Genomic DNA, 25,360 nt, shown 5'->3' with positions numbered 1-25,360 from the left:
AACAGTACTTCACACTTTACATACATTATAGAGAATCCTCCTTAAAATGACCTTGTGAAACAAATATTATCCCTATTTTATTGATGATGTAACTGATGCTTATAGAAGTTAATTTACTGGTTCTGGATGATACAGCTGGTAACATTTCTAGCCTTAAACCCCAAGCTCATTTATCCAACTGTCTAACTGACATCCCCACTTGGCTATCTCATAGGCATCTCCAGCTTGATGTCAAAATGCAGCTCTTGAGTCTTCCCCATCCCCACTTGCTACCCCTCCAGGGTCTCCATTACAGAAAATGGCACCACTGTCCAACTATTCCAGCTGTGTAGGCCAAAATCTGCCATCATCCCTGACTTTTCGGTTGCACCTTCCACAGCCTGTCAGTGCCATCTTCAAAATATATTCAAAATCCAACCTCTTCTTCCTTCATCTTAGTCCAAACCAGTCATTTTTCACCTGAAATCTTGCACTCATTTCTGAAGTGGTCTTCCTGCTCCTAATGTTCACCCTCACCTAGCAGTCTGTAGGATCCTTTTTTGCACATAAATCAGATCATACCATTCCTCTGCTCCCAGCCCTTGAAATGACTTCCTATCAAACACAGAATAAAATCCAAAGTCCTTACCAGGGTTTAAAAACCCAACCCAACAGGCTCTGGGTGGTCTTTGCCACCCTCGTCTTTTCCCCCTGGTTCCCTCTCGCACGTCACTCCTGCCACCTGGGCCTTTAGCCCCAAACCTACCAAGCACATCCCCGTGTCAGGGCTTTGGCTTATGCTGTGACTTCCTGAATGCACTTCTCCACACCCCACTCTACCTCGTGTTTGTGTGTTCAGGTCCTCACTTCATTCAGCTGTCTGGTCAAATGTCACTTCAACAGAGAGCCCTTCCTCCATCAGTTGAGACGAAATAGCACTCTCAAGATTTTGTCTTCTAACCTACTCTTTTTTTTTTTTCACTTTACTTAACACCAACTGAAACATGTTATTTACATATTTGTTGTTTTGGGTCTCATCCACTGCCATGAGTGCACGGACTTTGTTTTGTTTGAGCACTTAGAGCAAGGGCTGTCACACAGAATGAAAAGTGAAAGTGAAAGTCGCTCAGTCATGTCCAACTCTCTGGGACCCCATGGACTATACAGTCCATGGAACTCTCCAGGCCAGAATACTGGAGTGGGTAGCCTTTCCTTTCTCCAGGGGCTCTTCCAACCCAGGGATCAAACCCAGGTCTCCTGCATTGCAGGCAGATTCTTTACCAGCTGAGCTACAGGAAGCCTGTCACATAGACTATACTTAAATATTAACTGAATGAGTAAATTATCTGAAAAATACTAACTGGAGTAGCTGAGATTGAAACCCACATCATTTAACCCCAAAGTCTATATTCTTAATCACACTGCCATCATTGGTCTCCCTCCCTCCCCACCCCGTTTCACAGCCTAGAGAAGAAAAGTGGTAATTTGGAGGTTGCATAGGGACTTCCCTGGTGGCTCAGACAGTAAAGCATCTGCCTATAATGCAGGAGACCTGGGTTCAATCCTTGGGTTGGGAAGATCTCCTGGAGAAGGAAATGGCAGCCCATCCCAGTATTTTTTGCCTGGAAAATCCCATGGATGGAGGAGCCTGGTAGGCTACAGTCCATGGGGTTGCAAAGAGTCAGACATGACTGAGCGACTTCACTTTCACTTTCTAGATGCCAAGTAGCAGAACTAGTACTCACACCTAGGTGTGTTGGCACAATTCACTTTCTAGTTACAAAGTAGCAGAACTAGTACTCACATCTAGGTGCACTGGCTTCCAAAGATGGTGTTTTTTCTATGACTCCATACTGCCTTCCAGTGGAGAAATGGCTAAGTGAATTAACCAAAAGGCCAGTGAATTGATTGAAGTTTTCTTCTATAACCTGTCATTTTGACATGATTTTATGGCCTTAATCTTCTTTGGTTCAACTCTGAGGCCTGTGCAATATGCTATGAGGTAAAAAGGCACCCATATAATACTCCTCTAGCCTGTCACAGGCCCTAAATCCTAACACTAGAGAACATGTCTTGTTTGACTTGCACAAAGTACTTAAATTTCTCTAAGACTCTAACAATGATCTCTGAAATGGGGATAGAATATTAAATGAGGTTATTTATATAAAGCACTCAGGACAGTTTCTGGCATGTAGTAAATCCTCAATAAATTAGATTACACTATCATGGTGAATGGAAGGGTCACATGACCCATTCTTTACCACTACCTTTGTATGACTTGGTTTGTTAGAGAATTTGTGCCAGAGGAATACTGGAGGGAAGCAGAATCAAGATAGTTCTTGGGCAGGAGAAGGTGCGATGAATTGAGAGAGTAGCATTGACGTATATATACACTACCATGTGTGAAATAGTTAGCTGGTGACAAGCTACTGTATAACACAGGGAGTCCAGCCTGGTGCTCTGTGATGACCTAAAGGGGAGGGATGGGAGTGTTGGAAGGAGGATCAAGAGGGAGGAGATACATATATATTTATAGCTGATTCACATTGTTATACAGCAGAAATCACAACAACAGTGTAAAGCAATTATGCTCCAATAAAAACAATAACATAAATAAAGTTTTAAAAATATAGTTCTTGGGGAGGGCAGGCAAGATGAGGTGCCACCCTGATACATCAGGGGACAGATGAGGGCATGGGCAAAGGTGGCTGGGCAGAAGGACGGTGCCAGGTTATATGCTGTCAGGTGGGACTGAGATATAGACTAGAATCAAAGCTAATTCGCTAGGTACTAGCAGAGAATACCTTCTAAGGTGAAATGGGGCTAGTCAAATATTCAGTTTCAGTATAATCACATTTCATCTTCTCCCGTGGCTGTCGATTTTGAACAGTTGAGTTAAAGATTTAAGTCTTTTCCTTCTCACTATGTAAGGAGTCTCCTGGTAAGTATTATTTCTAAAGGCGCTGTGCTGATTAAAAAATGTGGCTGGCTGGAGTTTTGTCTGGCAAACACACTGACTGTGAAAACTGCAGGAAAATTGATTTTCTGGCATTTGCATGTCTTGGCACAAACTGTGATATGGAAAGTCAAGTTATAGAAACTTCTGGTAAGTGTGGCATGTGGAGGTGACTTCGCAAAATGATTCAGTTTCACCAATCTTCATGCTGGGGACCAAGGCAATGGTTTCCATATGCAAAATGACAGATAAACTACTAATTTACTGTTCTCAATTTAGAGAAGTAGTCAGATAGCCACTTAATTTGATACCCACACTCAAATACAAATCAACAGACTATTTTACACTCACATTCTTCATGCTCAGGCCTTCCTTGATCCCAAGCTGTCTTTATTCTGCTTGAGTGCAGTCACCATTTGTTCTGCAAGAGGCTTGCTCATTCACAGTGAAATTTTCAGGGATGTACTTTCTTTTGGTGCATAGAGCAGTGGTTAACAGCGTAGGTTCTGAAGTTATAAAGACCCAGCTTTGGTGCTTATGAGCTGTATGACTTTGGGCAAGGAATTAAACCTCACTGAGCCTCAGTTTCCTCATCTAATAAATGAGGATGGTTATCTGACTCACCTCATAGTGTTTGAACAAACTCCGGGAGATAGTGGAAGACAGAGGAGCCTGGTTCACTGCAGTCTGTGGGGTCACCAGAAGTCGGACAGGACTGAGCGACCGAACAATGGCATGGTGTTCTCACAATGATGAAATGAGAGTGTGCTTATAATGAATTTAGCATAGCTCTTGACAACATAGTGAGGACTGAGTTAAGAAACCTAGTCAAGTTGGAAACTTAGTTAAGTTTCTCCCCCATTTAGTAGCTATATACAGGCACTGTGGAAGACTGCTGGAAGGATGAAGATACTAGAAGACATGGTCCTTATGCTCAAGAAGCTAAGGGAATGAACAGGTAGAACTCTGTCCAATAGCACTTTCTAAAATAGTCTATGTGCGATCCAATATGGTAGCTTCTAGCCACACTTGTCTGTGGAACACTTAGAAAGTCGCTAGTGCCACCAAGCAACAGAATGCTAAATTGAATTTTAATTACTTTAAATAGTCACATGTGGGTGGTGAATACCATGCTGGAAAGTGCAGATCTACAGCTTATTTAAAGAAGGCAGAGAAGTACCAAAAGGTAGGGAAATGACACCAAGAATTATTTTATCTGCTTCACAATATTTTTCTTATTTTCTCTGATGATTGAAGTGATGGCTGAATTAAATGGAAGTCCTGCCTGATCCAGTGGGAGGGGTTGGCTATAGCCTAGGTCGAGGGGCAGGGGAGGAGCAGAAATACCTCCTGCCCTACTCAGGGCTAATCTGTAGCTCTGGGATAGTTTACCCAGCCTGGGTTTATGGAAAGCCTCTCTAGAAAAAAGGTAAGTTGTATTGCTCATGTGGGCAAAAATCCCTTGAGTGCACATAGGAACTGTTTCCTTTAATCCTATTTGTGCAAAATTGAAAATAAATGAACTCCTGGGTCTAGGTATGCCATGAAAGAACATTCTCGTTATTGCTGTCTGAGAACCATACTTTTTTTTTCAAAAGAACATATCACTATACAAGGAAATATTTGTGCAAAAAAAAAAAAAACCAGAGCATGCACCTTAAATTTCCACCCAGCTTGATTTTTCTCTTTCTGGTTCTGTGAGTTGCTACATTAAGTTGTTCGGAACTCCCCCACCCTCTGATTCCTCTTTCTAAGGAAAGAATTCCAACAGCAGTGAGCCTGCAGGTGATATTCACAATTTCCCTTGGTTTTTGAAAAATAGTACTTCGCTGTATCAACTCTGGTAGATGGGTTGAAGGATTGAATATAATCAAAACTGAAAGAGGCAGAATCTCCAGAGATGCTTTCCTCTAAAAATTCCAAATAACTTTGTCAAGTACTCATTCCAAATGCCTTTGCCTAGCATTTTCAAACTGTATTATAGTTACATTAAGGTCACAGATATAAATTTGAAATGGCAACCCACTCCAGTATTCTTGCCTGGAGAATCCCATGGACGGAGGAGCTTGGTGGGCTACAGTCCGCGGGTCGCAAAGAGTCGGACAGCACTGAGCGACTTCACTTTCTGAGTCACCAAAGGAAAGAAGGGACTGGCATTTGGTACAGAGTTAAGACTGGGGGAATTAGGTTGAAAGTTACAGTCATTCAGCTTGGTTACTGTCATACAATGACCAGTGGCTTGAACCAAGGTATACAAAAAGTCCCACACTGAAACCAATGCTGCCAAATTGCCTATTTGTAAATCAAACTCCATTAGAAGTTTTTTTTTAGAAAGGAAACAGAATAATGAGTTGCACAATGTTGTTTTAAGTCATCTATAAAATTAGGCTAAAACATGGTTTTTGTATTTACTGTGTATTTACTGTGACTACTGAACAGAAACAAAGCCAAAATAAAACTCTTTAAACTTAAATAATTATTTCATTTGACTTGAATTTCTGATAGACTTGAACTCCTGTTCAATAAAGATCAATCATCAAACTGCAGAAGGCAGCCATGTTTAAGCCTAAAGGATTTAGAAGAGTAAAGGGAAATGGAAAGCCTAGTTTGTATTTCTGAATTTCATATATTTTCTGGAACCTGTGAAATCTGTGGTCTGTGGGATAATTTATGAGCAGTTGTTAGTTTGAAATGCTTTTCTCTAAAGTCCCCATTTCTGTGCCAGGACCTTATTACCAAAGAAATAATGTAACTTAAAAACAGCCCATCTATATCTCAAGCAAAACTGTTATTATTTGTTGCTGTTTCAGAAAAGTCAATAGGCCAATATTTTTAAAGATATGTATTTTCCTTAAAAAATGAAAACATGAATTCAAAAAGATATATGCACACCAGATGTTCATAGAAGCACTGTTTACAACAGCCAAGATATGGAAGCAACCTAAATGTCCATAGACAGATGAATGGATAAGGAAGATATTATATTTATGTACACATACAATGGAATATTATTCAACCTTAAGAAAGAATGAACTGCTGGCATTTGCAGCAATGTGGATGGGCCTAGAGAATATTATGCTTGGTGAAATAAGTCAGATAGAGAAAGACAAATTCTGTATAATATCACTTTTATGTGGAATCTAAAAAATAATACAAACGAACGCATATGTAAAACAGAAAGATTCACAGATATAGACAGCAAACTAGTGTTTATCAGTGATGAAAGGGAAGGGTGGATGGGCAAGATGAAGATATAGGATTAAGAGACACAAATAGATAAGCAACAAGGGTATATTGTACAGCACTGGACTCATAGCCATTATCTTGTAATACCTTTTAGCAGAGTATAATCTGTAAAAATACTGAGTCATTGTGCTGTACATCTGAAATTAACATAATATTGTAAAATAACTACAATTTTAAAAAATAAATGAAAAATATTTTCAGAGTTAAAAATGTTATATTCCCGTAATACTCTCCAGCTTGCCTTTCTTGAATGTGTGGCTGTGGGGATGTGGGATCTTAGTTCCCAGACCAGGGATCGAACCTACACCTGGAATCTTAACCACTGTACTACCAGGGAAGTCCCTTCCAGTTTGCCTTCTAGTCCAACTCTGATCAACCAGTGGCTGACCTTTATCAGCTTGACTGCTTACAGCCCATTACCTCCCTCACCTCCATCCCCACCAGGGTGCCACAAACAACAGTTACCAAATTAAGAATGCTTATACAGATCAGTATGTTTTCCAGAGCTCCTTAGGGTAGTCTGTGGCTGAGAGTTATCTGGTATTCTTCTTCATAAAAAAATGGCTTTTTTTTTTCTATTAACCCAAGATTTTAAAAGTCATTTGCAAACTTTAATTTCCATCAGAAGGACTTTCCTGAGTCCTACATATAAAGATGGGAATATTTCATTGAGAGCCCTCCTAGACTGTCATCTCTCTTTAAGGCATGCTTTTTTAACCTTCTGCCTTGAAATTGCTTGTCGGTGTGGTAGACAAAGTAGATTTCCTCCCCCTTTTCCACCTGATGGCAATCTACATTTCTACTGATTTCTATCCAGGTCATTCATTATCCACTCACAGAAAAGTATGTCATTAATGAGAAGCAGGTAGGAGTCATGCTGTCCTCCCTGGGTTTAAATGAATCTTTAAGATGGTACAATCAAACAGATATGCAAAGTAGGCCATTAATGCAACATTAAGATTACAAATTTAAATACAAAATCAGGGAATGCAGAACTTTTAAAGTTTCTCATCATTTCTGTATTGGTGACATGGGACATGCTGAATATATAGTACAGTGTTAGGAAGACATGGACTCACAGTATTGAAAAATGACTGATGTAGGTAAGGGGGACTTGAAGATTAAGTACCAGACTTCTGGAATGCTATAACCATTCCTATGTAGATTGGCTCAACCTCAATAAGGAAGTTTTCTAAAGTTTTCTAACACCTATGAACTGTTGCTTTGCCTAACTAAAAGCATGCCTTCCATCATGTAACAGATAAATTCCTAGAAAAAGCTGTGCCATGAATTAGATTCATTTCTGAAAATCAAATTTTATTTTTCTACCAATGAATGGGCTGCTTTATGTTTATTTCTGAAAGCCCTCCTCTTAGGTTTTTCTGACAAGCAGTTAATGATCTGTAAACACCAAAATGCACTAGGGGGATCTCTGTTTTCCAGGGAAGAATATGTTTCTGATGTGAGTAATTACTATTTATTGCTTTTATCAGTTGTGAATTTTCTGGTATATGGATTACTTAGGGTAGGGTCCAGCTGTGTTGTGAAGCCAAACATTTTGGAATAAAAGAGAAGTCTTAAAGATAACAAATGGTATTAACTAGTCCTTGTTAATCTCTGTACTGGCAGAAGGGCAAGCCCAATAATTGCCTGGGAAGACAAAAAGGCCACTACAAAGTGATTCAAGGTGGGAGGTCCTGAAATAATGCATAATATGCTGTATCTCATAAGTGCCACTGGAAGAGGTATCCATGGCAACAGCAAGGGTCCTAGTGGAACAGAATGGAAAAGATCATATACTAGCCTTACAGTAACTGATCTGGTCTTGATAAAAGAGAGAAAAATTAGTCTTCAGCAAGCAAGGAGGCTAGAGTTCTCTTTTCTAGACTAATCAAGACCCATACTTCTGTTTGGGAGATGATGGCACCCCAAAGGAAGTTAGAAAGAAGGAATGGTTCCTCTTAAGTATTGGGTTGACCAAAAAAGCTTGTTCAGGTTTTTCCATAAGATCTTACAGAAAAACCCAAATATTTGTTAGCACTGCAAATAATCTGTGGTGGGAAAACTCTGCAGTTGCCCACAGCAGCTTAACCCTGTATGAGTCCTATCAATGCACAGAGCTTGCACTGATTAGAAAATTGATCAACTGCCCCCATAGCCAATGGTGGACAGGAAGGCTGGGCAATCTGGCTTCTGGGCTGGAAAGCATTTCTCTCCTGCTTGGGAATCAGAATGGTCCTACTACCAGCCTGGTGCATCACACTTCTGCTTACCTAATACCCATAGCATATAAAAATGGCAGTGGCACTGCAGAATTCATAAAGGAAGGTGGAGGAAAAGATCACAGCCATCTCACTTCTTTCTTTAAGGCCAAAGAGCCAGCACTTTAGTCTGGTTATAAAAACTTACTGTACCTGTTCTTTTCTAGAAAGATAAGCTCTCATCAACTCTCCTTGGTAGACATTCCCCTTACCAATCACCTCCAGTTACTCATAGGAGGTGTCACCCTGCCATACGGATACTTGGGGCTGGCCCCTCAATGACTCACCTACGTGTGGAATGTTGAACCCTGGTCTCCCTAATGTCTCTGTAAGAAACGAGTGCAATTGCATTGGTTGCCCATTGCCCAGTACCAGCAGGTAAAATGGGGAAAGAGAACGGGGTAAGGAAAAGGGAGGGGTACATTAGAAAAGTGCCTCCTACTGAAGGGCAGGAATTTCCCAACTCATGGTTTGGCTTTCCCTCTGAAGCAGTTTTAAAATACATTCCTCTTCCTGATAGCATGTACGGTCCTCATTCTGAGCCCTTCCTGGTGACGGGGTTCAGGTCTACCCAGCCAAGGTCCTCAAAGTTGGGAGCTTTGAGTCATGAGGCTCCCTGAAGCATCCACAAAGAAGTAACACAATAGTGCTGCATCATAATAAAAGGAACAGAAAAGGACCAAGGGGGAGGGAGGAGAGGAGGAATGTGATAATAAGAGAGAGCTTTGGCTAATGGCTGAGAGCTCAAGTCTCTTGTCTCAGTTTCTCATTCTGCCCCTTCTCACTGTAAAAGACATTTCTCTTGTCCATATCTCCCAATTATCTATATCTATATCTATATATATGAAATACAATTGATTTACACTATGTTAATTTCAGGTATATAGCACCATGATTCAGGTCTATATATCTGAATCAAATATATATATATATATATGTATATGTATATGCATATGTATATGTATATGTATATATACACACACACAGGAGACCTGGTTTCACTCCCTGGGTCAGGAAGATCCCCTGGAGAAGGGAATGGCAACCCACTCCACTATTCTTGTCAGGTAAATCCCATGGACAGAGGAACCTGGCGGGCTACAGTCCACGGAATTGCAAAGAGTTGGACACGACTGAGCAACTAATATTTTCACTTTCACATATACATGCATATGTGCATGTTTGCTAAGTCACTTCAGTTGTGTCCAATATAAAAGATAATATGTAGTTACAACATAAGGAGTGTAGCTGCCTGTGCTATACAGTAGGTCCTTGCTGTTTCTCTATTTTATATATGGTAGTGTGTATCTGTTAATCCCAAACCCTTAATTTGTCCCTCCTCCTTTTTCCCCTTTGGTAAACTGAAGTATGTTTTCCATGTCTGTGAGTCTGTTTCTGTTTTGTAAATTAGTTCATTTGTATCTTTTTTTTTTTTTTTACATTCCACATATAACTGATTGGTTTACTTCAGTCTCTCAGTGGTGTCGGACTCTTTGCGACCCCATGAATCGCAGCACTCCAGGCCTCCCTGTCCATCACCAGCTCCCAGAGTTCACTCAAACTCATGTCCATTGAGTCGGTGATGCCATCCAGCCATCTCATCCTCTGTTGTCCCCTTCTCCTCCTGCCCCCGATCCCTCCCAGCATCAGAGTCTTTTCCAATGAGTCAACTCTTCACATGAGGTGGCCAAAGTACTGGAGTTTCAGCTTCAGCATCAGTCCTTCCAACGAACACCCAGGACTGATTTCCTTTAGAATGGACTGGTTGGATCTCCTTGCAGTCCAAGGGACTCTCAAGAGTCTTCTCCAATACCACAGTTCAAAAGCATCAATTCTTAAACACTCAGCTTTCTTCACAGTCCAACTCTCACATCCATACATGACCACTGGAAAAATCATAGCCTTGACTAGACGGACCTTTGTTGGCAAAGTAGTCTCTGATCTTGAATATGCTATCCAGTTTGGTCATAACTTTCCTTCCAAGGAGTAAGTGTCTATTAATTTCATGGCTGCAATCACCATCTGTAGTGATTTTGGAGCCCAAAAAGTAAAGTCTGACACTATTTCCACTGTTTCCCCATCTATTCTCAAGAAGTGATGGGACCAGATGCCATGATCTTCGTTTTCTGAATGTTGAGCTAAAAGCCAACTTTTTCACTCTCCACTTTCACTTTCATCAAGAGGCTTTTCAGTTCCTCTTCACTTTCTGCCATAAGGGTGGTGTCATCTGCATATCTGAGGTTACTGATATTTCTCCTGGCCATCTTGATTCCAGCTTGTGCTTCTTCCAGCCCAGCATTTCTCATGATGTAGTCTGCATCAAAGTTAAATAAGCAGGGTGACAATATACAGCCTTGACGTACTCCTTTTCCTATTTGGAACCAGTTTGTTGTTCCATGTCCAGTTCTAACTGTTGCCTCCTGACCTGCACACAGGTTTCTCAAGATGCAGGTCAGGTGGTCTGGTATTCCCATCTCTCTCAGAATTTTCCACAGTTTATTGTGATCCACACAGTCAAAGGCTTTGGCATAGTCAATAAAGCAGAAATAGATGTTTTTCTGGAACTCTCTTGCTTTTTCCATGATCCAGCAGATGTTGGCTATTTGATCTCTGGTTCCTCTGCCTTTTCTAAAACCAGCTTGAACATCTGGAAGTTCACAGTTCATGTATTGCTGAAGCGTGGCTTGGAGAATTTTGAGCATTACTTTACTAGCATGTGAGATGAGTGCAATTGTGCAGTAGTTTGAGCATTCTTTGGCATTGCCTTTCTTTGGGACTGGAATGAAAACTGACCTTTTCCAGTCCTGTGGCCACTGCTGAGTTTTCCAAATTTGCTGGCATATTGAGTGCAGCACTTTCACAGCATCATCTTCCAGGATTTGAAATAGTTCAACTGGAATTCCATCACCTCCACTAGCTTTGTTCGTAGTGATGCCTTCTAAGGCCCACTTGACTTCACATTCCAGGATGTCTGGCTCTAGGTGAGTGATCACACCATTGTGATTATCTGGGTCATGAAGATCTTTTTTGTACAGTTCTTCTGTGTATTCTTGCCACCTCTTCTGTTAGGTCCAGACCGTTCCTGTCCTTTATCGAGCCTATCTTTGCATGACATATTCCCTTGGTATCTCTAATTTTCTTGAAGAGATCTCTAGTCTTTCCCATTCTGTTGTTTCCCTCTATTTCTTTGCATTGCTCGCTGAGGAAGGCTTTCTTATCTCTCCTTGATATTCTTTGGAACTCTGCATTCAGATGCTTATATCTTTCCTTTTCTCCTTTGCTTTTCACTTCTCTCCTTTTCACAGCTATTTGTAAGGCCTCCCCAGACAGCCATTTTGCTTTTTTGCATTTCTATTCCATGGGGATGGTCTTGATCCCTGTCTCCTGTACAATGTCATGAACCTCATTCCATAGTTCATCAGGCACTCAGATCTAGGCCCTTAAATCTATTTCTCTGATGTCAGCTCTGAAGATCTGGAGGTGTCCCTTACCTTTAACAGCTTTCTCTGGACCCAAATTGTACACATGTGTCCAAGCCTCCTTGAACTAATTTCTATTTCTTCTCAATCATTGACTATGCTATTCTCAACCTTCTTGTTCATACAACTGGCTGAAATCCCAGGCCAAGAAAATAAAGGAAAAGCAGTTTTCAGGATATAGTCAGTGGAACAGTTTACCTCCTGGTGCTTTTATATATAATAAACTTTAATTATTTGCTAATCACAATTATCCAAGTTGTGGGGTATGTGTATGTGTGCTCCCGCACGTGTGTGTGTGTGTGTGTGTGTGTGTGTGTGTGAGAGAGAGAGAGAGAGAGAGAGAGAGAGAGAGAGGCTACAGGAACGGGGCAAGATACAAATATTTTTAAATTAAATATTAGAATCCTGTGTAAAGGGGATTTAATATGTTTTTCTTCATGATTACTCTATTAATATTGTCACATCAGGAAAGGGGCTGTTTATTTTAGGTGAAATGAGGTCTAATATAGTGGGGTTGTTTTTAAATATGAAGGGCTCTTTCATGATGATCTGGGGTTAGATGGCGGCCCTTTCTTTCATTTCAATTTGGTATTATTTGCCAAAGCATAGATGGAGTTTGACTTTCAAGACTGGTTCCTCAAACTCATGTAAAAGAAGCAAAATATTCTCTGGAAAAAGCAAGGTATTCTTTGGATTTATGAACCTCATCTTCACGTGCAAGATGTGAATTACCAAAACTAGAAATAAGACAGAGCTCAAGGCACTGATTTCTACTATGATACTATTGTTTCTACTATGATACTTTTTTCTTGGAAACTTTCTTCACCCTAAACTCCTCCTCACCCCAAACACATCTACGTACATTATTTTGAGCAAACAAATCTTAGTGTGAACACTAGACAGAACTAACAGTTCTTCAGTCAATAGAGGCCACAGTCTAACTTGACATAAAATTATGGCCTGTCTTCTTGTTGTTTTAGTCATGAATAGATACCCTTTGCACTCATTTTGAATTCTCTTTTCTCTCCAAATATTTTCAAGATGCCTCCTTTTCCAGAGACCTTTCCCGATTAAGTCACCTGACCCCCTTTATTGTCTTCATACTGAACTCAGGGTTCTGAATGGCACCTCCTATTCTTTCCCAGACTGTCTAGGACAGAGTTCTTCACCCACTAAATGTGAAAATCAGTGTTACTGAATGATACAAGAAATAGTCTGTAATCCATTCTCAGGGTCAAGGGAAATAAAATTGAGAGTGAACTAAATCAGGCTGTGCCCACATAAGAATTTTGATACCACTGGGAATTAAGAATAAGTTCCAGAATGCAGGTTCCTCTAGGCATAGCAGCTGACTACTTTCAGGAGCTTCTTTGTTTAGGGCACCAGAGAGTGTACAGATAGAAGATCAAGACAGCATATAGACAAATACCTACAAACAGAACAACTGGAAAGAAATGCCATAGATTATCTCCATCCAAATCCCTTCCTTCCAACAGGTAACATTCTAAACCATTGAGAACAGGAGGGCAATGGGTTTCATTCTACCATTCATCACCTGCATTCTAGTGCCATCTTGCCATCTTGCATCAGAGTTGCAGCCCAAACACAGAAAGAGGAAGGATGCTCCCCTAAGATGTTGCTACAAGATGAAATCACTAGCTAAAATATCCAGGACCCTCTGTATATGTGTGTGGTGTATGGAATCAACAGGAATTTAGGTCTTTTTCAACACTTATGTACATAGCATCTCTTCCCTTCAACTTTGACTCCCTTTCAACTTCAAGTCATGTATCTGGATAATTCTCTGTGATGTTAACTAAAGTTCTGCCCCCAATACCAGGTATCAGATCTTCCTAGTGGGATGGAGGCATCAATGGCTTAAGAGAAGATTAGGAAGAAAACAGAACAGAAAATGCCCTCATCTTTTGTTTCAAAATAGACTTTCAAAAAGTTACAGTAGAAAAGATAGAACTGGCATATGATCCAGAAATTCCATTCCTAGGTATATAGCAAAAGGAATTGAAAATAAGGATTTGAACAGATGTTTGTACATCAGTGTTCATTGCAGCATTATTTACAATAGCCAAAAGGTGTGAACCACCCAAGTGTCTGTTAAAAGATGAAATAAGCAAGATGTGCTATAGATAGACAATAGATAAATTCATCCTAAAAAGGAATGAAGGTCTGACACATGCTATAATTTGGATGGGTGAACCATGTAGACAGTGTGCTAAGCAAAGTAAGTCACACACAAAAAGACAACTATTGTATGATTCCATACAGATTCATATAAATGGAAAGTAGACAGTGGTTACTAGGGGCTGGGAGAGTGAGGGAATGGGAAGTTCTTGATTAATGGTTATAGAGTTTCTGTTTGAGGTGATGAAAATGTTTCACAAATAGTGATGATGGTTATACAACATTGTAAATGTAATACCACTGAATTGCATACTTAAACATGGTTAAAACAGCAAATTTTATGTTATATATATTTTATTATAATTTTTAAACACTAATAATGTAATATACCAAAATGCATTGAAGTGTACATTTTAAATGGGTGAATTGTATCTTTATTAAATTGTTTTAAAAGGCAGAGCCAACACTACCTTGAAGGCCAAGTTTTCAATTAGTAAGAACCGAACTTTCTGATAAAAGAAGAGAGGTTTTTGTTTCCAAATTCTAAGACCAAAAGGGAAATATGAAGTTTATGTTATATTCAGTAAATTGGAAAACAGATCAATAATGAGCCAGACTAACTACCCTTGGAGGCCAGATGAAAGCTGAGGCAGAGAGGAGTACAAGAGAAGTCAGACTGGGCTGTGCATCACAGAAGGGTCTCTGTGCCCTGCTCCCCACCTCATCCCAGCTCTCCAAAAGGAGGAGAGAGGATGGCACTCCCAGGGCAGAAGTAATGGGGTCTCACTTCCTAGGGTGTAGCATAGGGATGATAAATTGAAGAGAACAGCTTATGTCTAGCTTGGTGCTGGTGTCATAGAACAGCAATGGCTACATGAGGCCTGGAGGAGAAAGGAGCTGTCCCAGACAGGTGGAAGGAGAGAAAGAGACTATTCCAGTAGCCCTACAACTGTGCAAGAGGAGAGAGAGAGAAAGAGAAAAAAAAGGGGGACAGCCTGGCAATAGGTGCAGAGTTATGTAGGTCTGCAGAGGTCTTGTGGCCTGGTTGAAGGGATGCTGCAGCAAATGTCTGTGCGGAGAAAGACTACTTGACATCCAAGCTGGGTGGTCCAGCTCAGTGGATGCTGGAAGTGATCCTGATGCTCTGGGGTTAGATGGCTGCCCTGATGCCATGACACCATGTACACTCCCTGGAACTTGGATATTATTCCAGGGAAGAGAGAAAAATCCTGAAATGACTGGGAAATCACTGTTTGCCTGAAATTATCTGGGTGTATTTTTTTCTGCCAGGTGGCAAAATTGAGATAGCAGAAACAGGAATGTAAAGAAATGTTTTTCTGCAAAATGGAGTTAGTTGTCTGTGAAAATATACCTCTGTCATAAAACCATCTTCTAAGAAGACCAAATTAGATACAGTAAAGGCATGAACCATTAGGGGCTTCTGGACTTCTAAAATTTTTTTGATGATTAACCTTAAGACTTGTTTTCCCACTTGGAAAAATTTCCTAACCAGGCCTAGCATAAGTGTACGTTCTCAGCCCTTGTTACTACAGTTTGCTTTGTTGCTATGTGTGCTAAGTCGCTTCAGTCGTGTCCAACTCTTTGCAGTCCTATGGACCATAGCCTGCCAGGCTCCTCTGTCCATGGGATTCTCCAGGCAAGAATACTGGAGTGTGTTGCCATTTCCTTTTCCAGGGGATTTTCCTGACCCAGGAATTGAACTTGCATCTCTTACGTCTCCTGAATTGATAGGTGGGTTCCTTACCATTAGTGCCACCTGGGAAGCCCTTTGTTTGTTGCTATAGTTCATAGTTACTACAAGTATCCTTGGATCATTTGATGAATGTAGGACTTATAGATTTCATTAGTGACCACTGAAAAGGAAGGTCAAAAATCTGAGCTCTTCCACCTTATTCATAAATGTTATCCAATGCATCAGCAAATTCTGAGACTCTCTCCCCAAAATATATCCTAAACCTGACCATTTTACATACTCTCCATTGCTATAACTCTAGCATATAAATCCATTCTTCAGTTACCAAGGTCGTCTTCCTGTCCCTTAAATATGCCAGGATTGTTCCTGCCCCAAGACCTTTGCACTTCTTTTTCCTGCTGTTTGGAATACTATTCCATCACATGGCTAACTCTTATCATTCAGGTCTTTAATTGAATGTTACCTCCTTGAAGAGGCTTTCCCCACCCCTTCCATCCCAAGCTCCCAGTTAAAACAATCCTCTCTAAGTCATTCTCTATCATAATACACAGAGTGCTTATTGGGGCCTGAAATTATTTTATGCACCTGTTTGTTTATATTTTTACTGTTTCTCTCCTTCCAACAAAACGTGTGTGCATGCATGCTCAGTCATGTCTGCCTCTTTGTGACCCCATGAACTGTGTGGCCCACCAGCCTCCTATGTCCATGGAATTTCCCAGGCAAGAATACTGGAATAGGTTGCCATTGCCTCCTCTAGGGATTTTCCAGACCCAGGGATCAAACCCATGTCTCCTGTGTTGGCAGGCAAATTCTGTCATGTTTCCCCGACTGTATCCCTGGTACCTAACTTGATACAGTAGACACTCAATATAGCTTTACTCACTGGTTTAAAAAGTGGAAGATGTTGAAGATTGGAACGAACTTTACCACAGGGCCTCCCTTGTAGCCTTTTTGAAAGAAAAATTCACATCAAGGTTTTATTTGTGTGAGTTTCCTCTTCCTTTCCCAAGTGGAGTGCTACCAAGCATTCTAGTTAATTGTATGTTTTTGTGAGTTGAGTTTCAGTCAGTTGAAATTTTAATTGATTGTTGTTGATCAATAATGGGTGATCAACTATTTAGGCTTCGTATGGTGATAGAAAGGAATCGTAAATAATCAACCTGTGCAGGCTTGCCAGGTGAATTCAAGGAAAGTCTAATTGAACAGATGGGTCCCCATCCTCTAACTGGAAGGCTATTAGGTGTTTTGACTTTGTTAGACAAGAAAAGATAGAGGTCCTGTGGTGAGTTCCTCTAGGGAAGAGAGTTTCAGAATTCTCACAAAGATCTGGGAGTCCTGTGTGATGTTAATTATCCTGGTGTGGTCTGAGAGAGTTGGCAGCCTCAAAGATAACAAAGACTTAACCCCCTAAGGCTTCTTGAGCTGTGACATGCTCTCATAAGCAAGTAGGTTACCTGGGAGGACTAACGGAGACAGGCTAATGAAATCCATATGGTTGGTCACTTTGGACAGATGGCCTGGATGCCACCTTGGAAGCACCTGAAATTTCTAGGTGGTCTTCAAGGGCAGCTTTAAGCTGTGCACGGTGAAGTTATTGAATCTGCAGACCACAAAGGAATGGCTAGAGATGGACTAAGAGATGAGGTCATATTTTATAACGGGTAGGAATGGGATCATGAGGATGGGGGAAGGATATAAATGAGTTTTCTCTCTCCTCCCAAAGCTGGAAATGCCATCCCCCAACTCTCTTCCATTGAGCAAGCAGAGGTTTTCTTTTTGAGAAATACCGTTCTCTTACGTCTCCTCAGAGCCTTATTTGGACGATCTCTATACTTCAGTTGCTCTACTGGTGGGTTCTTTAAGTCTCCTGGGATTTGTAGAACCCTTAATATCGTTAAAGAGCTTTTTCTGATATTACCTTCTAACTAACCCCATACAGAAGGTAGAGCAGGGAATATTTCCCTTGATACATGAGGAAACTGAGACCAAATGACCTTTACCCAAAGAAAAACAAGAAAGTCACCAGGGAATGTGAAATTAGAAATCATTTTCATCTTCTTATTCTTTCCAGTTTTATCTACATCATGACATAACCCTTGTCATATGAGAAGCTATAACAAGCCATGAATAATAGCAGTCTACTGCATTTGTGGCATTTGCTCTAGTTTTATGGATGTTTTCCTTTTCTTTGCCTTCTTATCTTGGATCCCTTTGAGATTTGGGGGGCATGGCAAAATGTAATTTCAATGTATGGCAAAACCAATACAATATTGTAAAGTAAAATAAAGTAAAAATAAAAAAAAATAAAAAAAATAAAAGTGTGTATAGGCTTCCTTTTCTAATTGATCCATCAGAGGGAATAAAAACAAAGATCAACTAGGAGATGATAGAGATGCCTTAACCTGCTCTACCCTATAGGCTTGGTTCATGCATGGTACCCCATGTTCCTATGAACACTCGTACCAGAAAGGCATTGAGATGGAATGGAAAGAGGACCCCGTCTAGACTCAGAATTCTAGCTTGTCCCCACTGAGCTGAGCAGCTTTCAAGTCACAGTGTCATCTTGCCTCCATGTTTCCTCCCTGAAGGAGGTGTAATAACACCTGTTCTGGTTGCCTGGCAGGATTATCATGTGAATAAAGTGTGATGAGATATGTGAATATGTGTTGAAAGGGGTTTCTCAGGTGGCCATAGTGGTAAAGAACCTGCCTGCCAATGCAGGAGACAAAAGAGATGCGGGTTCGATCCCTCGGTCAGGAAGATCCCCTGGAGGAGGGCATGGCATCCCACTCCAGTATTCTTGCCTGGAGAATCCCAGGGACAGAGGAGCCTGGCAGGCTATAGTTCATGGGGTTGCAAAGAGTCGGACATGACTGAGTGACTTCACTTTCACTTTTCACTTTCTGGGGCACTGGAGCAAGTCATGTCTTTCCCCTCTCCTTTCCACTCATATTTATTTTTTAAGGGGTTTAAATTAGCATTAACATTTCATTTTAAATGTTATCCTCTTATCCCCTGAACTATCTTCAGTGGGAATATGGCCAAGAATCTGGAAAAGAGGGCTTCCCATATGGCTCAGCTGGTAAAGAATCTGCCTACAATGTGGGAGACCTGGGTTTGATCCCTGGGTTGGGAAGATCCCCTGGAGAAGGGAAAGACTACCCACTCTAGTATTCTGGAAAAGAAAGCAAGCATTTGTAGTTGTCTTCTAATATTTCTAGGGGTCTGAAGGCAGAGAGAATTTTGGAATTGCTTTTCCTCCCAGTGCTACTTTTTAACATGACTCTATATCAGGTTAAATTTTCAAAACCTGGTGGAGAATGATCATTTTGGTGCAGTTTTCCAAATCATAGTGGCATTTCTTTGGGCAATGGCAATGAAGCTGTCGACTTGTCTTTTTTTTTAGCATGGGTGCTTCCAACTCCAATTGGGACATTTAGTTTTGGAGCTGCTCTCTAAGGAAATCAGTTTTCAAGTCATGAGGGCTGATGGTAGTATTTCAGATGTCTCTTCCAGCTGCAAGCATTTGGCTCAGCCCCTCCCTGCCTTCCTCTCTGTGCCAGTGACTTTCTGTGACTGTAAGATAACAGCTAAGGATAGTTCAGAAAATGAGAGAAACAAAAGAATCACTTAAAGATATCATTATTTTAATGGAAGCCTTACTCAGGACAAGTAAAAATGTCCGCAGGGCGATTAGAAAGGAATTTTCTTTTATTTTTCTCTTAGTGGAAGGACTAGAGGGCTGGCCCCGGGCTGTTTTATGGTATTACTATCTAGCCCCTGTGGTTTTAACATGGAGTGAAAATGGGTAGAAATGAGCTCATGTTATGTTTGTAAATGTTGCATGGGGTCTTGTTTTAGCCTGTAATGTTGAGAAGGCATGCCATCAGGGGTCCTCAATTTTTTTTTTTTTTGTAGAGGAGTTGCTGTTCTTAAAATTGCCTTGAGATCATGGAGGATTGAGGGGAAAGTGACATGCTGTGGCAGTGAAGTCCCCAAGTAAGAGATGATGTGTTCCTGCTGGTTGCTTTCTCTGATTTATGGGATTCAAGGAGGGGAAGAGTAGAAGATATTAATTAAAAAAAATTTGGCAACACCTCATGGCATGTGGGACCTTAGCTCTCCTACCTGGGATGGAACCCACACTCCTGGCATTGGAAGGCAGAGTCTTAACCCTCGGACCATTGGGAAAGTCCTGAGTAGAGGATATTAAGAGGACAAATGGCTTGGAGACCAATTGGTTGGGCCCCTCAGTATTATGTGAATACCAAGCATTCCCTTTTTTGGGTTTACATAACATTTTCAGTACAATCAGGCTAAGAGTTGGCTTGTCCTATACTGCTCATTCTACTCTTAGATCATCAACTTTTGTAAGCTGTCCTAAAGAACTTCCCCACAGAGTCCTTACTGCTGTCACTAGTAACCAATTGAGGAAAAAGAAAAGTGGCTAGTGGGAATTAGAAAATGATTTGCACTTCTTTATATCTAGAAATATCCAGCATCTTTTCATATCAGATTTTCAAAACAGTTCCATTTTCATACGAATTGCTTATTTGCTGTAAAGGTCACTAGGAATTGGTGAACATTAGAAACTGTAAACCAATTACAATGTGGCAATAGCTTTGCTCAGAATTGAATGTTGATTCAAATTGGCTCCAGTAATAAGATGTTCTTTAATGAAACCATTGTTACATAGATTAGTATATGCTTTCCTAGTTTTTGAGAAAGACACGTGTTGGGGTGTGGTCTGGGCATGGGGGCAATGACTGTTTGGTCACTCTTTCAAGTCTTTGTGCTAATAAATCTTCCTAGAGAGCCTCCTTTGCCTGGAATATAGATGAATGGCCTTAGAAAGCTTAATGGGAATTGATACCACCTAGCGAATACCATTAGAGAAGGCAGTGGCACCCCACTCCAGTACTCTTGCTTGGAAAATCCCATGGACAGAGGACCCTGGTAGGCTGCAGTCCATGGGGTTGCTAAGAGTCAGACACGACTGAGAGACTTCACTTTCACTTTTCATTTTCATGCATTGGAGAAGGAAATGGCAACCTGCTCCAGTGTTCTTGCCTGGAGAATCCCAGGTACAGGGGAGCCTGGTGGGCTGCCATCTATGGGGTCGCACAGAGTCGGACATGACTAAAGTGACTTAGCAACAGCGGATACCATTTAAAGCACACCTTCTTAATTTCTAATCCTTGAAGGAAAAATGCTTCCCAGAACAAGGATCCCTGATTGGAGGGTCCAAGCCTGGTGTCTTGATAGCTTAAGTGGTCAATTACTTCTTATAGCAACTTGATGCCTGTTGGGATGGTGAACATAGGCTCTGCTAAAGCTGGACAGCAAACCAAATTTCCTGGAGCTGATTGTGTGCTGACTATTCAGCAGATGGAAATCCCTGGCTTCCTGCCCTTAAATGTGTGAGTGATTTCATGAGGGCAGGGGATTATTCCCAGATAAGCTTCTGGAACAGCCATCGAGGTGAGGGTCAAGGCCAGGTTAGTCCAAGAAGATCTTCACATCATTTTGATGCTGCTATTGGATTAGCCAAAAAGTTTGTTCGGTTTCTTCTGTACTATCATGTGGAAAAACCCAAACAAACTTTTTGGCCAACCCCAATAGTACCGAGTTCCTCACCCTGGTTAGGGATTATGAGCTGCTCAATAAAAAGTGGTAGAGGTGAGAGGGATATCCTAAGCCAATAAAACTTCTTTTTTTTAAAATCAAGTGCCCCTCTGTTTTTCCACCTACAACCCCTTCCAAGAGAGTTCTTGAAAGGGTATCAGAACTCTTTCTGCTTCAGGGAATGAAAACAGTTTTTAGTTAATTGCTATAATTTCAAGAAACGTACTCCTGCTGGTTTCCTGTAAAACAATTGGATACATCCCATGATAATACACCCATAAATACATTTCTTACTGATTTCTTAAAACAAGCTGGCTTAGAACCAACATTAGTTTACTGTGGATCTTTGAGGAAAAGTCACTAATTGTACCTGCCATCTGATAACTCGATTTTTGGTTGGAGAGAATGACTCAAATTTTCTTTTCTACCAACTACACAAGTGGCTTCTGGATCATTGTTAAAATCAGTTACCTGGGTTATAACAGGTAACAGTTAGCAGGCAGTTGTATGTATAGAATGGGTCAGTTTTCTCAGAGCTGAATAAATGCATGAGTTCTTAAATATTCCATCGATAGCCTTTTTTAAAGACCTGTTACTACACAACAAAGATCTTGATGTTTCATGTAAAAGTGGTTTGTCCATTGTATTATCCTTTTATAATGTTCTATCTCCTTTCTTCTTTCTCCTCCACAGTGCTGATGCTTTACTAACTTTTGCTAGTGAACAACTTGCTTCCCCTATTAAGATTGGGCCTATGTTGGGTCAGAAAGGGGTCAATAAATCTACTCAAGAAATTAAAACAATTATCAGTTTCCCTGAAAACTGAATTATCTGCATGTATAGGAATGCTTGAAACAACTGAAATACATTTCAATAGAAAACCAATGTATAAAATAGAATGTCATTTTATAGTCCATGATTCCTTAGATTCTTAATCAACCACCTAACATCAGTGAACTGGTGAGACATAAAATTACTGCTTTTGTAAAAGCTAAAAAGGAGAACAGATATTTAGTTCAATGACTTCAGTATTCAAGTAAGGGGACCAAGGCTGACAGAAGTTAAATGACCTGCCCAAGGATAAAGAGTCACTTGGTGCCAGGTTGGGATTCCAACCTGCGAGTTCAAACTCAGGGCTCTTGCCATGCCACTTGTGAGGTCACACATGAGTCTTGGATCTAAAGGACAATGAATTAGGTCATCAAGCAAGTAGTTCTGTTTTTAAGATGCTCTTGATAATATTTCCACCCTTCCCCAACCCTCCTTTAAAACACCATGAATTTGCCTTTCTGAGCAGGTGGTAAAATAAAAACCAGCAGGCCCAATTAACTGAAAAGCACTTACTCTGAAAAACTCTTTTGTTGAGCCGGAGTCCAGGGTCCCATATGCAATTTCAGTCTGCTTAGCTAAGTCTTCAGCACTCTCTATGGGAGAAACCATCCTCTCCACAGTCAAGAAAGCAGCGAGATTGGCAGTATAGGAAGAAATTATGATCAGGGTGAAGAACCACCAAACCCCTCCAACAATGCGCCCGGAGAGTGATCTACAAAACAAAACAAAGACCCATTCGGACCCAGAGGGGCCAGATTTCAGTTTACGAAATCCTTATCTTTCTTTTTGGAAAGAGGAATGACTTCAGTGGAGCTGATGAAATCGAGAAGTCAATGATATCAGGGGATGAACACATCAAAAAGAATGACACATTAACAGCAACACCACATGCATGATGGCATGATGGCATGATGGCATGATGGCATGATGGCACGATGGCACGATGGCACGATGGCATGATGGCATGATGGCATGGGAGGATGGTACATGCATAATGCTCTTCAGGCCCCTAAGGGTTTCAAAGCAGGATTATTTATTTAATCACAGGAATAAATACCTTCTTTGTGCCAGCTCCTGCTTAGATGTAATCATTGTACTTACCTGATTCTCTTCCTGTGAGCCTTGCTGGCCGCGCCTGGGGAAGACTGGTCTGTTTCCTTTATGGCAAGTGGTTCCCAGCCTTGCCTGTACATTAGAATCACCTGGGATCTTAAACTTCTCATGCTCAGACCCAGCCAACAAAAAAATCAGAACTTGAGAGGTGCAATCCAGACGTATGTATTTTTAAAAATCTCTCCAGGTGATTACAATGTGCAGTCAAGGTTGAAAAACAATGATGTAAGGTGATGTCATGGGAGACACAGAATCAAAAACCTTTATGTATTTGAGGAGAAACGAGTAGATGCTAGTAAATGAGCACGATTCACTGTGAGTTGAACACATTTACTACAGATGTTGCAATTCTAGTGAAGTTGGTTAACTACAAGGCAAGGGGCCATGAGATAATATTATTGTCTTCATATAAATGGCTAATGGGGCTCAGGAGTTTTGATCCAGGGATTGAAACTCTTCCCTTTTAAAAACTGAGACTAAGCACATAGGACAGGCCTCAAGTGAAGTTGGAAACTAGTTTTGTAATAGGATTTGAGAGGCACTAAAACATTTGTCTGTATGCTCCCTCACCAATATAACCAAAACAGATAAAACCATTCTCATTGGTCTGCTCTAGACATTCTTACTATTGGGATTATCTTCCAAGGTTTCTTCAGGAGGCTTGGTCAAAATGTCACACTTTACTTCAACAGCATCTGTTTTCATATCATTCTGGATTAGTATATCCAGTTAGTGGAGAATGGGACAGATGATGCGTAAGTTTTCATCAGGGAACGTCTTGTTCTTGAATGTAACTTGGGGTGTTTGTTAAAATGCAGATTCTGAATATCCGAGTGCTCAAAAATCTGGACTTCTTAAGCATCACTGGTGATGGCAGTGGTCTGCCGATCAAATTGAAAAATACTGTTCTCCATCAGTGATTGTCAACTCTGCTTGCATATCAATGTCATCAGGAGAGCTCGAGACAAAACAAAACAAAACACAATGACCAAAAAAATAAAAAATGAAATGGCAACCCACTCCAGTGTTCTTGCCTGGAGAATCCCAGGGACGGCGGAGCCTGGTGGGCTGCCGTCTGTGGGGTCGCAGAGTCTGACACGACTGAGGCGACTTAGCAGCAGCAGCAGCAGCAGCAGCAGACGCCACCCCAGATCAATGAAATCAGGATCTCTGGGGGTTGGGCCTAAGTAGCAACATTTGAAAAGTTTTTATTTATTTATTTTTGGCTGTGCTGTGTCTTCCCTGCCACTCGGGCATTTCTCTAGTTGTGGCGAGTGGGGGCTACTCTCTAGCTGTGGTGCATGGATTTCTCCTGGCGGTGGCTTCTCTCGTTGTGCAGCAGGGGCTCTCGGGCGCGTGGGCTTCAGTAGTTGCAGCACAGACTCAGGCATTGCAGGTCCCTGGTTGTAGAGCGCAGGCTCAGTAGTTGTGGTGCACGGGCTTAGTTGCTTCGCGACGTGTGGGATCTTCCTGGACTAGGGATTGAACCCGTGTCTCCTGCATCGTCAGGTGGAGTTTTTACCACTGAGCCACCAGGGAAGCCCCAGCAGCAGCATGTTCATAAAGCTCCTTGGGTGCAGCCAGGATTAGAGCCACTAGTCCTACATCCTGAGAGTACCTGGGGATAGGGTCTGCGGGGAGTTAGGGGGTAGTGTAAGAACCCCAAATGCTTAAAGATGGCTACAGGCTTGTCCTGAGGAAACGTCACCTCCTTTGCAATGCCGCTGAAGGCTGGCTCTGTGTGCAGAAACGAAATATGGTCGCTAGGTTTCATAAAACATTGCCACATTATTCTGAGGATAGTTCTGCTCTGTGGCATAGCTCCATCCTGGTTAGGCTGTGTTCTCTCATGCCCAGAAAAGCTCACAGGAAAAGAACTCGCTCTGTCATAGAGTCAAGAATAGGCGTAGGAGCCTGGCACCTTTCCAGGCTCTGTGGGAAGAGGGCAGCTCTGGGCTGAAAGCTGGCAAGTCAGGCTCTTCTCTGTCTGTACATGCATTCTACCACTTGGAAGCAAAGT

The 25,360-nt window shown here is 41.3% G+C and overlaps 1 protein-coding gene across 2 annotated transcripts in view; it reads right to left on the bottom strand.

The window, feature by feature from the left end:
* Positions 1-25,360, bottom strand: part of GRIA3 (glutamate ionotropic receptor AMPA type subunit 3) — a 310,222-nt gene that overhangs the window by 36,884 nt on the left and 247,978 nt on the right. For both annotated transcript variants that reach the window (XM_070290779.1, XM_070290780.1), the window contains exon 12: positions 22,741-22,939. In XM_070290779.1, the coding sequence (XP_070146880.1) occupies positions 22,741-22,939 (199 nt within the window). The remainder of the gene's footprint in view (positions 1-22,740; positions 22,940-25,360) is intronic.

The sequence above is a fragment of the Ovis canadensis genome, chromosome X (assembly GCF_042477335.2).
Source record: "Ovis canadensis isolate MfBH-ARS-UI-01 breed Bighorn chromosome X, ARS-UI_OviCan_v2, whole genome shotgun sequence".
NCBI lineage: Eukaryota > Metazoa > Chordata > Mammalia > Artiodactyla > Bovidae > Ovis > Ovis canadensis.
Note: the sequence above shows the minus strand (reverse complement) of the source record. Positions and strands in the feature narration are given on the sequence as shown.